The following is an 18,711-nucleotide window of genomic DNA, read 5'->3' as shown; positions in this document are numbered from 1 at the left end:
CTCTTTTTCATACTGTAGAACATGAAAAGATAGAGAGGAAGAGAAAAAGAGGGAGAGAGATGGGGTAGATGTAACACTAGCATATATGAAGATTAAAGTGAGTTATTTAATGATGTTGTACCTCTTCCCATCCACTAGGTGTGCTGTCATATTGCTAAAGGATGAATTATCACACATACCTCTCAATTGTCCAGATTTTCACAGACTGTCCAGATTTTTGCCTCATACTATAGGTTTGTTCTTCATGCAATTTGTAGTTTTCTGGCAAATCACTGAGGAATTAAACTCACTAAACAATAATAAATAATGACGGACATTTGAGTTTCAGACTTAATACCCTTCAGAAAATTTATGATAATGCAACACCTGTTATTCAGACAACTTTCTAAGTTTATAAGAGCAATATTAAAATCTGTCCATATTTCTGGACCCTTGTCCCCGCATTATTTCTGTTTTGTCCATATTTCTTGTGCTGAGAGGTAAGAGGTATGTTATCACATGTATATCTTGCCTTCAGGGCACACTGCAGTAGTGTAATGTAAAACTGTAGATTCCCTAATAGTGAATGTCACAGTGCTTTATTTTATGAAGTTATTAACACAATGTTTGGGAATTTTATTGCCTATAATTACTTTCACTGTTTACTATTGTACTGTTAGTGTATTACTATTTTATGTGCTTCTAGGCCTGTGCCATGCCTGAAAAAGATCCTTTGACCAGTGTGCTTGCCTAATGAACAAATGGAAATACATACATTTCTAATTAAGTACATTATACAGCTAACACTAAATAATTAAATGTGGGATATGGTTGATTTGAACTGTTTAATGTAGTATACATTTAAAATTTCGTTTGCATCTTACCTGAAATTTCAGGATTTGCTTCAATGAAGATGCCGAAAAGTAAATGATGCTTTAGGTGCTGATTTGATTGCAAGTAGCCAGGTAAGACTTTAAAACATAGATGGTATAAAGCAAAGTTTGATTTAAATGTTACCATAGCACTGCTGGTGGGGAACTTTCTCAGATGATTGTCCTCAGGTTCAGGAGTACTTTTGTTTGACAATGATACTGGAGTAACAATACCAAATATACAGTGGTGCAGGTGAATGAATGATACAGTCACCACCTCTCACGTGAGTTTGGGAAGGGGTTTGGTTACACCTAATGGAAGAAGGCCAGATACACAGTGATGTAGGTGCATGAATAATGCAGTCACCACCTCTCACATGAGTTTGGGAAGGAGCTTGGGACACCTAATAGAAGAAGGCCAAAGACACAGTGGTGCAGGTGCATGAATGATGCAGTCACAACCTCTCACGTGAGTTCAGGAAGGAGCTTGGGACACCTAATGGAAGAAGGCCAGATACACATTGGTCCAGGTGCATGAAGGATGCAGTGACTACCTCTCACATGAGTTCAGGAAGGGGCTTGTGATACCTAATGGATGAAGGCTGCAGGTCTTTAAAACTCCTACACTGTCTGGGTTTACTTCCACTTGGATGTGGTGTGAGCTTTAAACAGTAATCACAGGCATGTGCACTGTAACTCATAGTACAGAGATGCTGCTAATGCTGTGCAGACTGCTTGCATTACTATTTATTGTAAAAATGTAATGATATCTGTTGGCTAAAGATAAAAAACATGCATCTTTCTCAGCTGAGGAGAATATAGACTGTCACTTGGCAAGAGAAGCAAAATGCCCTGAGATTCACTACTGTGTGCCTCAGGGAAAAGAATGAATCATGGATGTCTATCATTAATTACTGTAGGGCACATAATGTTATCTGAGATTCTTACCACCCACATGGAGTCTACAGTACTGCTTGAACATTTACCTCTTTACACAGGGTCCACATTGCTAACTAGGAATGTAGTTACCTGTTGTAGAACCCACATTTCTAAACTAAAAAAAACTACCATGAAAGCCACAATGCTACTGAACTGCTTGCTATGCTTCACATAGCCACAACATAAACGTGAATGGGTTTTACTTGTTTATGTCCAACAAGGGCATATAAACTGCCTGGTACCTGTCACTGGGTCCACAGATTTGGGTTTTACTTGCATATGTCAAACAAGGCCAAATAAACTGTTTGCAACTTGTCACTAGGTCCACAGATTTATCTGGGTTCAACAAAAGGTCAGGTAACCTTTCATGGTAACTGAAGCTAAGCACCGACAGATATTCATAAATTATAGCATCTGTGAGGGAATATAGAGCAGAATGGAGCCTTGAGATGGGAATGTGGGTAGTAGAGCTAGCACTGAGCATCTGGTACAAAGGGATAAAAAATATCATCATAAGCAGGTTTGGTAAGAAAAAACAGTTGTGCATCTGCAAACCCTTAATTTCAGAAATGACTGGTTAAGATTCAGGAGTGCCCATTTTAACCACCGTAAGGAAAATATTTTTTCTGCAAAGATCTGGATAAAATGTACTTTGCTGTAGTGTGGAATTCAGTGTTATTGAACGATCCTTCATACATAACAGATAGAGCAGAAGGAGCAGGAGGAAGGTTGGTAGCTGATAATGGAAGTGCATTGGCAGTGACATAGTAGTTATGGACAATGAAAGCTATTATTTTTTTGGTCATTTACATAAGAACAACATTGTTGAGTAATAGGACAATTCCTATTGCCCAAATCCATGCAGGCTGCAGAATTCTTCCACTGCTGAGCTCAAGTCTATAGGCTGTGATTTCCTCCTGATGTCCTTCCTCTGTGGCAGTACATCTGAAAACACCGGGGATTAGAAGATTGCGCCTTCCAAGAACAAGTGTGCAGGAGTCCTCACTGATAGTGCATGGGTACAGCTCTTCATTGTCCTTTCTCCAGGTATAGTTGGCGTAGAAGGAGCGAACTGGGCATGGAAGGTAGGCATAATCTTCGGTATTGACAATTACTACATTTGGCTCTTTCATGGTCCTTGGCTCTGACACCGGTTCTAGTATGAGGAGAGAAAGAATGAAAAAAATGGATGTTAAAGGTATTCCCAATGAAAACATTTCTAGTTGATATTCACGCATTAATTGATTTCTGCGGTTAAGTTGTGCTACAAGAACACCTGCTGATGTAACTATATGTCCCAAAAATTTGTTGAATATTTATTATTTTTTTATTTTCTATTTTTAAAAGAACTAACTGGCCATTTGAAATATACACTTAGCTCCAGTAACATAATACAACTTTAACCAAACAGCAGGAATATTAGAATTTTGTTGTAATATATGTTGCTGCATCCAGTATTTCTCCATTGTGAGTAATGCATTAAAGAAACACACAGATTCCAACTAGGATGGCCAAAATGTTAGCATTTCCACAAAGATGGTCATCATTTATAAGAAGAATTTGAGAGGAAAGTCCTAAGCTACTAAGGAAAAAGGATTTACAACTTTGGAAGTTCAGTAATATGAATTTCTCTACAATGTGAAGATCACAACCTATTAAACAATTCATTCTTTTCTTTAAACAGTTAACTTTGATCAGCATTAGGAAAACATGCTTCTAAAACATCTATATGTGAAACTGCTATAGAAAAAGATGTGCAGCAAGAAAGAACCGTAATATTGGCTTTGTCTGGAAAAAAATGATAACATCCATTGGAAAATATATATTCAGCACAATAAAACTGTAACAAAAGACTGAAATGCTAAAAGACAATGCAGAAGCAAGGTATCAAAATGAAAGAGATAGAGACATCTTTAGCTGATGTGGATGGAAGATTAAAGGAGGAAGAATTACTAACATTTTCCAAATCAAGACACATGGGTAATGAATAAATTAGAAGACTTGGATAACAAACAGAGAAAAAATAACTTGAGAACATATTGTGGTTCCAGAAAAAAAATGGAATGTAAAAATATGATTAGCTGTTTAAGAATGTGACAACTGAAAATGTTAAACCTTCAATAAGTTATTTCATATGGAATAGGAAGAACCCACATGTCACTCCTGAAACCCCCTGTTAACCTAAGAGCTCATCCAAGGTCAATAATTATTAAATTAACTTGATATTTGGACTAAGAACTATATTAAATATCATGGCTCACAACCATCCATCTCCAAAACGCGGAGCATATTCCAACAGATTATTAACAATTTCATCTAGGAAGCTCACAGGATAGCTAAATATATTACTTTATACTTATAAAATGTTCTTTGGATGAATTAATGTGATTCAATATTATTTACCATGGATATTAGCTAAAAAAAATCTTACCTGTGAAAGTGTGACGGACCCTTTCAATGTAGCACAGTGAGGAACATTGACTTAAGACTCAAAATGAATGGTATTCCTCATAATGAGATACAGTTGAGAGATATATACAGTATTGCTTGGTCTAATCCACCAGTCAAAGCAGGAATGACTATATCAGATTTGAGAATGGGATTCAGTCAAAAGGAAAAAGAAAGGTCCTGCTTGCCTTTGGCCAAGTCAAAAAAATAAAAATATTAACACTAAACATACATTTTCCATCCAGCCAGACTTAAAATATTTTTTCCTAATGACACCAAATCATTCAACACTTTTGAAGAAAATATTTCATGTGATTAAAATAACAAATGAAGAAGAAGTATAATAGTCTCTTTCATATCAAAAATGCTATGCGAGTAATAAAAGCTGTAAAATTATACTGACACACAAAAAAAAAAAAAAACAATAAATAAAAAATAATCTGGAGAACAATGCAATAGACAAGTTTTATAAAAATATAATCATAATCATCTCATTTATTTCATAGATTTCAAAACTGATATTTGCTTTCGTATGTTTGTTATGATATATCGAATACCATAGTAAGAGTAATACCTTTTTAAACATCTTGAGGTATAACTTGAAAAATGTTTTACTTAAAAATCTAAAAAAGGTAAGCCAGCCAATCTGTTGTACAGCTAGAGGGTCTATATCACATTGTTGAACTCTTAAAAGTTTGAACGTCATAAGGTTGACACCAAAAGTTCAATCATATGGTGTCGACTATATGACATTCGAACTTTTAAAAGTTTGATTATGTAATATAGACGCAAGCTAGACATGCTATGACATTTTTGTGAATAGTAGTGTGTCTTTAATAAGTGTATTTTCATAACTATCATAAATATTACATATTTGAAAATAATACATAAGCCTTCTCACAAAAGATAAATGAAAACTGATGACACGTGGAGTACTATAAGAAATTTATATTTTTTAGATTATTTAGACATTTGTAAAGCAGTAAGCCTACTGGACAATAAGTGCCCCTTTTTAGGTCTAACGTGGGACCACTGTCTGGTTAATTATCCTACTCATAGTCACATAACAGGTAAATAGAGGTGAAAGGAATCCAGCCCTATACCCTTCAGTTACAGGAACCAGTTCAATAACAGTTTTGAACTATAATCCTCTGCACTAACTGCCAGACAATTTATTTTATTTAATAATTAGCAATTTGCAACAATTTTATTTTTAACAATAACAATAAATTTCATTTATTTCATAATTTATGTTATTTGGATGCTGCTCTTCTTTAACATTTATACATATAAACTAGTCTATATGATAGTGCACTTGAATGCTAATACACACACACACACACACACACACACACACACACACACACACACATATATATATATATATGTGTGTGTGTGTGTGTGTGTGTGTGTGTGTGTGTGTGTGCGTGTGTGTGTGTGTGTGTGTGTGTGTGTGTGTGTGTGTGTGTGTGTGTGTGTGTGAAAGATTGGTTTAGAGGAACTTAGTTCATCTCACTAGAAATACTTCAAACTGTAGGGCACCATCTTTTAATGCTATATTTGAATATTCATAATGTGTAAATTAAGTCTATGAATACTTATTTTATCTCAAAGCTTTAAATTGCAGTTTCAGGTTTAAATGTAAATATCTGTAGCTTGGGCAATAATTTGTGTCTCTTGCTGATTGGGTTTCATCTTGGAGGTCAGCAGTATTGCACATTTCTGGCTGATGGCTCAATTGTAGCTACTGGGAAGCATTCTGTGTGCATGTGTGTGTGTGTGTGTGTGTGTGTGTGTGTGTGTGTGTGTGTGTGTGTGTATATGAATAGTTATTTGAATTTATCTCTGATTACATACCCCTGTTAGTTCAAGCAAGAGCTGTTTTCCAAATCCAAGTAGAGATTTTTTTTACCTCTACCAACATTGCAGGAATTGTCATTTCATTAATTTTAGGTAATAACTCCTAATGATTTTCATCCTCAAGGGAAGAAAGCATTTTGTCGCTGTCACCTAACTATCCCCCGGAGGCCTTATACTTCAGGTTGTAGATATGATAGAAGGGGAAGGTGCACTTATCCTAGTTTTCCATACCATTTAATTGGAAATTATTCTAATAATTTTAAAATGGGAAACTTGTGCTTAAAGTGTCAGTATGAGAATAATTTGATTCTGCTGTTTCTGCTGACTTCATACGTGCCTTTTTAGGATTAGGGGCTTCTCTGTTAGCAAGTATTTTCATTATGCCTGATGTCTTTGCTTGTATAGCTTATTTGGGGATTAAGAGCATTTTTATTTATTTATTTATCACATTTCTTATCAGGGACAGTACAACTGAGCCGAAGCCCATTTTCAGTAGAGGCCCACAGAGAAAATGTCTAAAGAATGGGTCCATGTCAGATGGACGAAAGCGCAGGTAAATGAAGACCACATCAACGAGATGACTTCGCTGACAGGACGATTCACCGACAACGGTAAGTCAATGTATTACGGCATGGACTACATTCCCATTTCCGTAATATCACCAAAAACCACATTACAACATGTATTGCAGGGGGGGCAAGCCCCCCTGCAGCCCCATGTGGGTGGCTGGGCCCCCAACTTTCCTACTTAAATATACCAACTCTGAGATCGCACTACAGTGAGGGAATGGGACTAACTCCGAGTCCGCACCACTTACCGTTGTTGGGGATTTGTCCTGTCAGCGAAGTCATCTCGGTGATGTGGTCTTCATTTACCTGCGCTTTCGCCATCTGACATGGACCACTAAAGAATAGGGTACATTTGTCATGAATGCTTCAGAAATTTTAAATAGCTACACAATAACTTCATGTTATGCATAATAAAAGGGTGGTAAAAGTAGTATTCTTCATACGATTTTTACATTATGTTGGAAAGCAAGAAAAAACAGAAGACTGGATTGAAAGAAAATAGTGTTTACAGTTGAAATGAGTGGGAAAGGGGAAGTATAAATGGGGAGAAGTGGAGACAGATGGGAGAAGATGGGTTAGGATAGGGCTAAATATAGGTAGGTCAGAATTAAGATTTCTGAGATCAGTGAGTAGGATAGGGCAGGTGTTAGGAGAGGTGGTTAGACAGAAGATGAAGTGGAATGTATTTGTATACTAAGTAAAATTTAATTGATGACTTTGCTACATGATCAATACCTGCCCTGTTCTGTTTTATGAACAAAATGTCTTTTATAAGAAACTATGTGTATTAAACATTTATTTAGGCATTATGGCTACTTGTGCTGCTGATTCTGGGATGAAACCATTTTACTTGTATATTAAGGGGGAGAGGTACTTCCACGTTTTGTGACTAAGAATGAATAAACCCTCTATACTACTGCAAAAGCAAACGTAGGCATATTTATTTGGTTGGCAATATATGTCAATTGGCAGGGCAGCTGCGGTGGTGCGGCGGTTAGTGTTGTCATCTCACAGCAAGAGGTTCTCCAGTTCAGTCCTTGACTGGGGTGCCTTTTGTGCGGAGTCTGCATGTCCCTGTGGCCGCATGGGTTTCCTCTGGGTGCTCTAGTTTCCTCCCACATCCCAGAGACATGCTGTAGGTGAATTGGACACACTAAATTGGCTCTAGGTGTGAGTGTGTGCCTTCTGTGGAAGGTTGGGCGTCGGGCTGGCAACTTGACACCATAAAACTCCACTGCCAATCATGAGTGGACAGGTGATCCGCTGTGGTGACCCCTAAACGGGAAAAGTCGAAAGAAGAAGATATGTCAATTGGCAAAGAATGCTGTTACAGAGAAGCAGTTATTAGATTTAAGGAGTTAAATCATTCAATGGACAAATGGATAAAAATATCAAGTGCTGAGCTATAGCAGATAACTGAAGAATATATTTTATATATGGCCAACACTTGACTAGGTACTAGTCATGTACTTGACTAGGCACTTACAGCATGTGGAGTGACCTCAGAAGTCTTTACAAAGAAAATACAGGGTGTAAACAACATGCCCTGTGCTGACAGACTAAAAGCCCTATCCCTTTACTCTGTCTCCTACTGACTATTAATGGGTGACCTATGCATGACCTACAAGGCACTCACAAATCTAGCCCTGATGGAGCTGCAACACATCCACAAGTCAAACAGCAAAAGAGTCACTCAATCTAGGCATCTAAACTTAGTCAGCAGCTGAAACAAAACATGCTTGAGAGACATATATGTATCTCAGAGATGACCCCTTCTTTGGTACAGGCTTCCTATTTACTTAAAGCAGAGTCCTTCCCTGGCCCTCTTCAAACACAGTTTGGATCAATGGATGAGGAGCCAGAAATTCACACCTGGAGTAGCACCTATGTCTCTTATGGACAGGGCAATCTGTAAGATCCACAAGGCATAGGCACAAATCCGTGCCATCCTCTTGCCTGTGGGCATATATTGAGTAAAATCAGGTTATATTGGCTAGGCTTGTAAGAGCTGTTAGCCTAGTAATCTTCTATGAACCTATGAGCGTATGCTCTGTTAGGATGTCATGACAATTTTTATATACTTACATAATATTAATTACATAAAATAAAATATAAATTGTACATAGCATTTTTTATACTGTGATGAAAATGGAATGAATTATCTGCAAAGATTTAACATGTATAGTTTGACACTGGGAAATCAAATACATATATTAGAACTGCAGATGCCTTCCTGGAGGTGGTTCTGAGGAGACTGCAGATGGCTAATTAACATACGCCGCTCTCATGGAGTGTCCCATTAACATTTAGCATGGCCACAGAGCTAGCCCTAAGCGGTGCTGCAAGTCTAAATATTAGACCAGTGTACAGCATCATATTAGGCCCATTTCTAAATATTAAAAGGTTATTGTACATGAAGGTGTACACACCACAGTACCTTTATAAATTCCCTGCATCGTGGACTCTAAAACTTGACCGTATGAGTTAGATTTAACCCTAACTCATCATTTAAATCTGTAGCTTAAGTCTTGTCTTGGTTAAGTGTGCAGCCTGTTTTAGTCTCCGTAAACCTGAGATAAAGTAAAGGTAATTTAGGCCCATGACCATTTGTGTTAGAAATGTCTTGGATTTATTTTGTTACCTCTACAAAATAGTACTAATACATATATTTTGATTTAATCTTGGTGACAAAGTATTACATTTCTAACAGTGGTAAACCAGTCCAGCAGCTGCAGTGGTCTTTAATGAATATTCCTGTTATAAACAATGATTTTGATGCTGTTATCTTTCAGTTACAGATAACATCAGTTCCAGTTGGACACCAACAACAGTTCAAACATCACAAACTCTTCCCCTCAAGAATATTCTTTGCTAGTCTTCTGCAATAAGGAAAGAGTGGAGAGACAATAGTCTTTGCAGACTGCCCATATACAGTTAATTCCAGTTCAGTGAAGTAAGCACAGTTTATCATGGATCACTTGCATTAACAGAGCTCTAAACGTACTGTTCCTTTAGTGATTTCACTAAAAGATAGTCCTAGGAAAGCATGGTTTCATGTGTTAGAATGGATCTTAGACCTAAGTAAGGTTTGTGATAAAACAAAACTGTATGCATGTTTAGGTGTTCATAACTGCATAGCACAACAAGGTACTACTAAGCTTGATCTTGCTTTTTAACAAAATGTCAGCATTAAGAATATTCCCCAAACAGATGAGGGGCAGCAAGCTCTTGATACACTCAGACAGTATGTTAATTATATACTGTCCCAGACTTACAAAGTAATTATGAAGCTTTGTCGCAAGAATGGAATGATGCTGCAAATAACAATGTAAAAAGGTAGCCCAACACAAGTATATAAATGGCAGAGCTGGAATCCTTGAAATAATCGTTATTAAATGCTCAGGTCATTACACAAAAATAAGGTGATAAGTAACAGTAGCTCCTGCTAGATAGATATCACAATGTACTAAATTAATGCAAATGATACCTAAATGGTATGATATAAAAAGGATTATTTCAGAATCTAGTTATGTTTGAAGACTGGCTTGACAGCACTACAGGTAAAACATGGACTGCTGATATGAATGTATGCTTTAAAGCCCTGCAGGCTTATCTAAACACTAAATCATTCTCAACTGATACCAGTACAGACAGGCTTAGATCTGTTTTATGGGCAAGTGCACAAAATACATAATTTGTTCCACATTTGTTAAATAATTTCAAGGTTGCCAAGTGGGATAACATGATGAAAAATTCTAACTTATTTGAGCAAACATACATAATGTACAATCTGACAGACATGGAAATGTAGATACCATTTAAACAATAAAAGTCTGGTAGAAAATTTTCTGTAGCATACAAAGCATGTACAGGGATTAGAAAATGTTATCAATGTGATTATATATGCATACGTACATGCATACAAATATTAATGCCCTTCTAGCCTGCCAATATACCAAAACACTTGCTCCCATAATAAGTGTCCAGGCTGTTCTTAAAAATAAATTAAACTAGTACTTGCTTTAATGTAATTTGTGGGTCTGTTCCATGCATCAGCTGCTCTCTCAGAGAACCAATTATTTCACTTCTCATTTCTATAGAATCTTCTACATAGGTTGTTTGATGATTCTCTAGTACTTTGTGATAACCTCACACATTCCCAGAGATAATTGTCTCCAAATGCGCTATATACTAGAATAGGATCTCCTCTTAGATATCTGTAGGAGACTCTGTACAAGTTCAGATATTTTAGTATTTCATAATAGCTTAAATGTTTACATCCATGGATGCCATTGGTATATTTCCACCTTACTCTTCCCAGTTTACTCATGTTTTTTTTCTTACAATGTTTCCATATTGTTATTCCAGACTCTAGTTTGGGTCTAATGTAACTAACAAACAATGACTTCATCATTTCTGATTTCCTAGACTTTATAAATCTTTTATACAACCAATATTTCTATAACTATCATTAACCAATTTGTTGATATGATTAGAAAAACTCAAAGTTGGATCTGCCCATCTACTCAGGTCCTTAAATGAATCTGCAGTTTCAATCACTGTGTGTTGTAATAAATATTCATCTTTCAATTTATGTCTCCCAAATGTTATATGCTTAGTTTTTGATGTATTTGTCATTATATTATTCTTCTCTGCCCAAATGGTCAATTTAGACCTGTAACACATGTAATCAATTTACTCAATTTCAGGTCATCTGCATATAGACTGTAGAACACCTCAGGTGAAAGAGTTAGGTCTGAAAGATACAATCTAAACAAGTAAGGGCCTAGGACAGAGCCCTGTGGGCCATCCTGACTGTAACCAAGACTTTCACCTGTCCAATTGCTGTATGATACTTGCCATGTCCTATTTGTAAGGCATGAAGCTATCCATCTTATCAACAGTATATCAATATCTAGTTATTCTAATTTATTAGTCAGTGTTTTGTGTATGACCCTGTCAAATGTTAAAGTTAAAGCTATATAAATTACATCACAGCACAGTTTTTTATTCATTATATTGTTATAGAACTTCATGTTACAGGTGATAATAGATCTATTTTCAACATTTGTATGATGATATATGGTTTCAAGTCCCAACCTATCCAATTCTGATAATAACTTATTCAATATATTACCCTCTCTATTATTTTTCCTCATCATGAAAGTAAACTTAAGGATCTATATGACTCTGGGCTTGTCCTACTCCCCTTTCCCCTAAAGACAGGTTTAATAAGCCCATGTCTCCAGTCTTGAGGAATCTTTCCATATTTATATGATCTAATAAATAATAGATATAATGGTATCTCCCTTTTTTAAATTCTCCATATATTTTGGTTTCTAATACTGTGATGGGAATGGACCCCATTCTTAAGACATAGTATGATTAAAATTCATGAAATTAGTATTATTTCAATCTTTGATGTCAGCCAGAAGTGCTCTTTGCAGCACCCACAATATGCCCAGTAATGACTCCTTCTGCAATTTGTACGGAAACATATCTACATATGATCGTAGATTCTTTTTTAGAAGACCCGTTGCTCCTACTACTATTGGAACTTTTGGGGTATCTTCCACATTGCTCTCATTTCTGACTGCAAATCATGAGATTTTATGACTTTGTGTCTCTCTGTAGCCATTGTACTCAGTGGGTGTAGTGATCTCAATGATCAATGCAACTTTTGTCTTCTTTTAATGGATCACTATGTCTGGTTTTCTCCCATCTGTCTTTTGAACTGTTGGTAATAAGTGATCCCATGTGATACAGACTTCACCATTTTCTGTGATGCATTATGGCTCATGTTTCCAGTGTTTTTCAGCTACTTCAGTATTATAATGTTTGCACAGTCCCCAGTGCAACAGTCGTGCCACATTATTATGCCTTTCAGTATATAGTCCTCCTGCCATTAGTATATCACAACCAGCAGCAAGATGTGTGACTGTTTCCAATTCTGTTTTATAAAAACCTACATTTGTCTGTTTTTCCCACATGTTCAATGGGATTTGCAAACCATCATGTACGTATCCCATTATCTTGGGCCACCAATATTAACATTTCATCTTTTGGTTTGAATTCACCTGTCCTTAACCATTCATGTGTTCAGTCCTGATCAACTTGACATTGTTCCAAGAGTTTTCTATACTTGCAACTATATTTATGCATTTTCCACATTTATTGCATTCTCATCTGATCCTTCAGGTCTATATTACAACGTCGAACTCACAGGAGTCCGAACATTGTAATATCGAACCCATATGTTCGAAAGGTGAAAATAGCAGCCGTGGAACACCGATTTCTTTACCAGGGAAAAAATCGGTGGACCATTTTTGCAGCTTCACTATTTCCTCCACTGTGGTGCGATCACGGAGTTGGTATATTTAAGTAGGGTGTGTGTGGGGGGCCCTCCCACATTAGTTTAAGTTTAAAGTGTACATGTTTTTTTTTTTTTTTTTTTTTTTGTATCTTAACAGTGATTCTTTTCCCCTGGGGAAAAAAATCGCTGTTCTGTGTTTTCGTACTTTTTGGGTTTTGGACTTCATAGTTCGATATTACATCGTTCGAACTCTTGTGAATTTGACAATGTAATATAGACCGATCCTTCACCTTATATTCTTTCTTTTGTTTTTTGGCACATTCAGTTGCTACTACTTCTGGTTTGATTTCCATTCCTGTTTGAAGCTGATATACTTCTGCTAGACTAAGAAGGGAAGTCACCTTCAATTTATTCTCCTCATGTGTCAAAACTTTCACTATGTTTGGGTCTTGTGAGGTCAGCAGATATGTATGCAGTCCCACGATTGCAGATCTATACATGCAATCAATTTCAAGGAGACCCATACCTCATTCTGAACAGGGAATATATAGTCTTGGTATGCACTGATTTTTATAAATCATTTGGTGAGCATGAAGAATCCTTCTTGTTTTCCTGTCTAATCTGTCCAACACCTCCAAACTGTAAGTTAGGACAGGAAGAGCAAATTGGTTTATAGCTTGAATTTTTTTCCTACATGCCAATGCTGTTTTCAGGATTAATTTAAGTGTTCTAAAATATTCCTTGCAAAGTTTATTCACATCTGTTCATGTTTTATTGTTGATCCTTCCTCAATTCCTAAATATTTATACACTCCCTCTTGTTCAAGTTCTTTTACATCACATTCTTGTCCCAAACTGATATTTTCTTGGTGTTGCAGATTTCCTGCTTTAAATGTTGCTTTTGCACATTTATCAAGACTAAATAACATTTTTATATCATCTGAAAAAATTTTGACTACTTGCAGTTGTGCTTTCACTTCCTCATCTGATGAGCTATACAGTTTTAAATCATCAACAGAGTAGATGACAGGTCTTTACACTTTGTTGCTTTCTGGGAGCCAAATTACAGCCATGACCTAATCGCTTAAGCAGACAGCTTAATGGGTTAATGGAAAGGCAAAATAGCAATGGTGACAGAGAGTCACCCTGGAATATCCCCTTTTGGAATTTTATCCTTAGAATAATAATTTGTCCTTTATCATGGCTTAACTGCAAAGTGGTTTGTCACTGTGATGTAGTTTATCAGTGTAGGGTGTGTCTTATACATTTTAAGCACTCTTTTATCCATGAGTGTGGGATACTGTCAAATGCTTTTTTATAGCTAATCCATTCGATACTTAGATTCTTCCCCTTTTTACAGTTCTCTACTATGACTTTAACAACAAATGATCCTTTTTCCATATGACTTTCTTTTATTGCCATAATTGAGTTTTCTTCTAAATGTCTATAAACTCTGTTGGCATCAATTCCAGTGTATAGTTTATACATCGTCAGAAGGCAAGTTATTGGTCTATAATTTTAGGGTAGCTTGCAGCTTCACTGTTAAGTAGGAGCATTGTTTTTCTGTTGTTAGCCACGTTGGTGTCTGTTTGGGATATGCATATAAATAGTTTGTACTCATGGCTAAATCTTCATGCAAAGATGTTAATACTTTTAACCAGAAGTTAGGTACTGCATCTGGGCCTGGGGTTTTCCAATTAGAGGCTTTTCTTAACTTTTTTTTCAATCTCTCTGGCTGTTACTTCATCCCATTTCATATCCTGTACCTTTGAACTTATTGTTCTTTCTTTTACTTCTTCTATCCATTTATCATCTTTGTTATGTTCCACAGGATCTTCATAAGTATGTCTGCAAAATGTATCTGTTTCTTCTTTTTTTGGTGGTCTTTCAATTCCTTTTTTCTTGTTTCCCGATTCTCTATAAAACTTTTTTGGGTCATCAATAAATTGCTTATTTTGTACTTTTCCTTTATATTTATCTGTGTATCTTCTAAGTTTTTCTGCCTGTGCTGATATTTTTAGTTTATTATTTGTGATAGTGCATGATAAATCCTGATCTGTTATAATACTGCACATTGCTTTTATCACATCTATAACATCTTTCTGAGTATTTTTGTTGATCTTTTCCCTCTTCTATACTCTTCTAAAAGTGACACTTCTTGTCTTATTGCTTTATAGTTTTCTCTGTTCAATACTTCCATGATGGTATTCAATTTCACCCCTTCCTTTCCCTTACTGCCCTGTGTTCTTGTGGTAGAATTTAATCTGTTGTTAATTTAACTGCACAGCAATATATCCTGTTTACTTCTGTTATATCACATGGATCTCTATGGACAGTCCTAATTACTCGGTTCATTTGTTTTTTGCAGACTTCTAACTTTTTGGCTTTTATTGACCTTCTGCAGTCTATTGCTTTCATTGATCTTAATATGTCTATCTACCTCTGTTAAATCAAGCAACTCTTCTCTTACCTCATTATCTTCTAAACTGAGGGCACATTTTTTGTTCTGCATTTCCTGTGGGCATTCTATAGAAGGTTTTATAGCATCTTCCTGTGGCACATTCTCTTCAGTTTCATCCCATGCTCTGTCATATGGGAACTCACTCACCATCATTGACTGTGTCAGAGTTGCCACAGTTTCCTGGTCCTTTCCTTGCTGCTTCAAGTGAACATTTATACTGATTTCCTGTGAAAGGTTCCACAACCTCTTCATATGGCAACTGACCAGTTGCTTCCCCTTCCACTGGTTTCTCCTTAATTTGGATGTCTATTACTCTGTCCTGCTGTGGTGCTTTCTGAGTTAGATTTTGTACACTGAACCCTTCACTTTGCAGGTACTCCATAACCTCAGTTTCTATTTCTTTAACTTCCCCATTGCTAATCTTATCTTCTACTTTTCCTGTTTGTCTTTTCTTTTTGTATTGCAAAGTTTTCCATGTCTAAATTCCTTTGCCTGTATTTCTCTTTGGTGCTGCTCTTTTTGTATCAATTAGTTTTGCTTTCTCCTTTGCATAAATATTACACCATATTAAATCTCTTTTTTCTTTCCCATGGCCACATTTCTTCTTCAGATGTTTTCTGATCTTCCTGTTTCTCCATACTTTGGGGCTTGTCCCATCATGCTGTGATATAACCTGTGTTAGACCCTCTAGACCAAATTATTCACTTCATAGATATTCCATAACTTCAACATCTATTTTTTAACTTCTAATTTACTAATCTTCTATTCTACATTCCCTCTTTGTGATATTATTTTTTTGTGAAATTTTTCATATCTGGATGCCTTTGCCTGCATTTCTCTTCGAATATCTTTGAGGCTGCCTTTTTTTTGTATTGATTAATTTGGCTTTTGACTTTGTATAAATATTGCACCATATCAAATCTTTCCTTCTTTCCCATGTCCATATTTCTTTGTTATAGTTTTCAAAAATCTGTAGGTTTTGTTGTTTATAATTTTGCACTTCCTCAAATGCTTCTTTTTCCAAACAGATCAATGTTTCTTGATCTGTATAGTGTTTTTTGCAAATCTGTTGTACTAATTAACACACATTTTTATTGGAAGCTTCGGACAGTTTTTCTTGTGGAAGTATTTTTCTTTCATCTAATTTCTATCTTAATCTTTTTGTATATACTGCGTCTGGAAATTTTTGGCTTTTTGCATAATAGTAACAATACATAATTTCTTTCTTATCCTCAATAATCCACTCTGTCATCTTTATGGCTCTTATTTGGCCTATATGTTTTTGTGATTTTTGTGGACTGCTACTTCCTTTTACAACAGGGGGGCCATCCTTCTCTGGGTCTGGTCTAGCCCCATTATAGGAATGTTTTCATACTTTGAGGATTCTACACTGTCATTTTTTCCAGTCCTGGCACCAGTGTGCCTACCAGGATTGGGCACTTTTTTATCCTGGGTCTTGTGCACCCAGGTATCTTTTTTAATTTTTGACCTACTTCTGTCCATGATATAAAATCCAGTATATATATATATATATATATATATATATATATATATATATATATATATATATATATATATATCAGTGTCATCTTGGTGAGATTTTGTGAAAAATAGGGTCCATCTTGTGAAGGTACTCACCAAGACTTGAGGATGAATTTAATTTCAGCAATACTACTCTTCTTTACTTGCTGACTTACCATCTCTCCGCTCAGACCATTCAGAATGGTACTGTAAGTTCTTGCTGAAGTGTTCTCAGGTCATTATTACTAATTCCATCTCCTCCCTATGTTTTGTTTGGATCCAGTTTGTGCAGTTCTGTTTCAATATATTCTAATTTGATTCCAGTATCTGAGGTTACCTGGATGTCACTAGAACAACTTATCACCATCTTTGTGGTGCCAAACTGTATTGTATAAGATTTTGTAAATATATCTATAATCTGTTTGGTCTGAGAATACATTTTAGAATCTACCCACATTTTATCAATTTGTATGTCTTTACTCGTTCCACATCTTATGTATCTATAAAAAGGTTTCCTGTTATGCTCAATATCTTTATATACATTTTCTTCAAAGTTTTCTTGTCACATACTATGCTTAATTTGTTTGTCCAGCTTGTTTATTTCATTTTTCAAAGTTGTAGTTCGACCTCTATTCCATTTCTTACATTTTTTGTCTATTACCTTAATCAGGTATCTTGTTCTCATGGAAACATATCCCCCTGATGTTGTATGCCTAGATCCTGATGTTAAACTGTTTTTTTTGATTTTTTGCATTCAAACAATTTCTCTTTCAAAACTTTCTACATTCCATCTGCAGTTTTTCCAGTGAACACTTCACTCCATTTAGTTTTACATAATGACTGTTTTTCTTCCGTTTAATCTTTAATTAATCTTCTGTGCATTGGTTTAGATTTCTGTTTGGCAGAATTATCTAGCAGCATTTATAATTCCAAATGGACAAAATGTTACACAGGCAGCACATGTAGTAGTCAAGCAGATACAGTTACTCAACACAGCTGATACTACCAATAAGATGTTGCATCAAGACATCTGTTTCTGGGGGCGTGGCTTATAATTAGCATTGAGTAGCAGCACTTTCTTTCAGCTCTGCCTTATCATATCTTTTCTGACAGGATTGTTTTCATTTTAACTAACTAAAAAATATTTTTTATATATTTGGTTTCTTCTAATTGTCTAGTTAGTTAGTATTATAATATTTTTTAAGTTTTTTTTAAGTTTTCCTGTCAAATATTAAGAGATTAGCTTCTGGCATTTGTTACCAGCATGAGCTTCACAAAATCCTATCATCAGGACTCAGCAATAAAAAAAGAGTTTCAAACTCTTTTAACCACTATTCAGGAACTATCAACAATTGACAAAATGGACATGAAGATTGATGCTTTAAAAAAAAATACTTCTCACCAAATGGAAACTTTACATCAAGACTTTAAACAGCAGAAGAAACAAATTACTGGTATTGAATATCTCTAAGCGACATGGATACTAGAATACAACAAAATGAACATAATTTAGATTTTCTTCTAAAACAAAATACCCTGCTTCAATCAAAAATAGATGAGCTAGAAAATAGATCTCGTAGAAATAACATCAGAATCTTTGGGTTACCTGACAATATAGAAGAAAATAATATAGAAAAATTCTTAATCTCATGGATTCCAGAAATTTTACAACTACCTGAAGTACTTTCTTTTGGTATAGAAAGAGCCCACATGTCCTTGTCTATGTCCAAAACTACCAGAAGCAACTCCT

General features: G+C 35.7%; 1 protein-coding gene across 1 annotated transcript in view; it reads right to left on the bottom strand.

Moving 5' to 3' along the window:
• Positions 1–353: 353 nt before the first annotated feature.
• LOC122808845 (semaphorin-7A-like) overlaps positions 354–18,711 on the bottom strand; it is an 851,812-nt gene continuing 833,454 nt past the window's right edge. Inside the window, exon 14 of the mRNA XM_044079936.1 lies at positions 354–2,946. Coding sequence (XP_043935871.1) covers positions 2,597–2,946 — 350 coding nt within the window. The 3' untranslated portion in view covers positions 354–2,596. The remainder of the gene's footprint in view (positions 2,947–18,711) is intronic.

This window comes from Protopterus annectens, chromosome 8.part0 (assembly GCF_019279795.1).
Source record: "Protopterus annectens isolate FY-2018-M chromosome 8.part0, PAN1.0, whole genome shotgun sequence".
Taxonomy (NCBI): domain Eukaryota; kingdom Metazoa; phylum Chordata; order Ceratodontiformes; family Protopteridae; genus Protopterus; species Protopterus annectens.
Note: the sequence above shows the minus strand (reverse complement) of the source record. Positions and strands in the feature narration are given on the sequence as shown.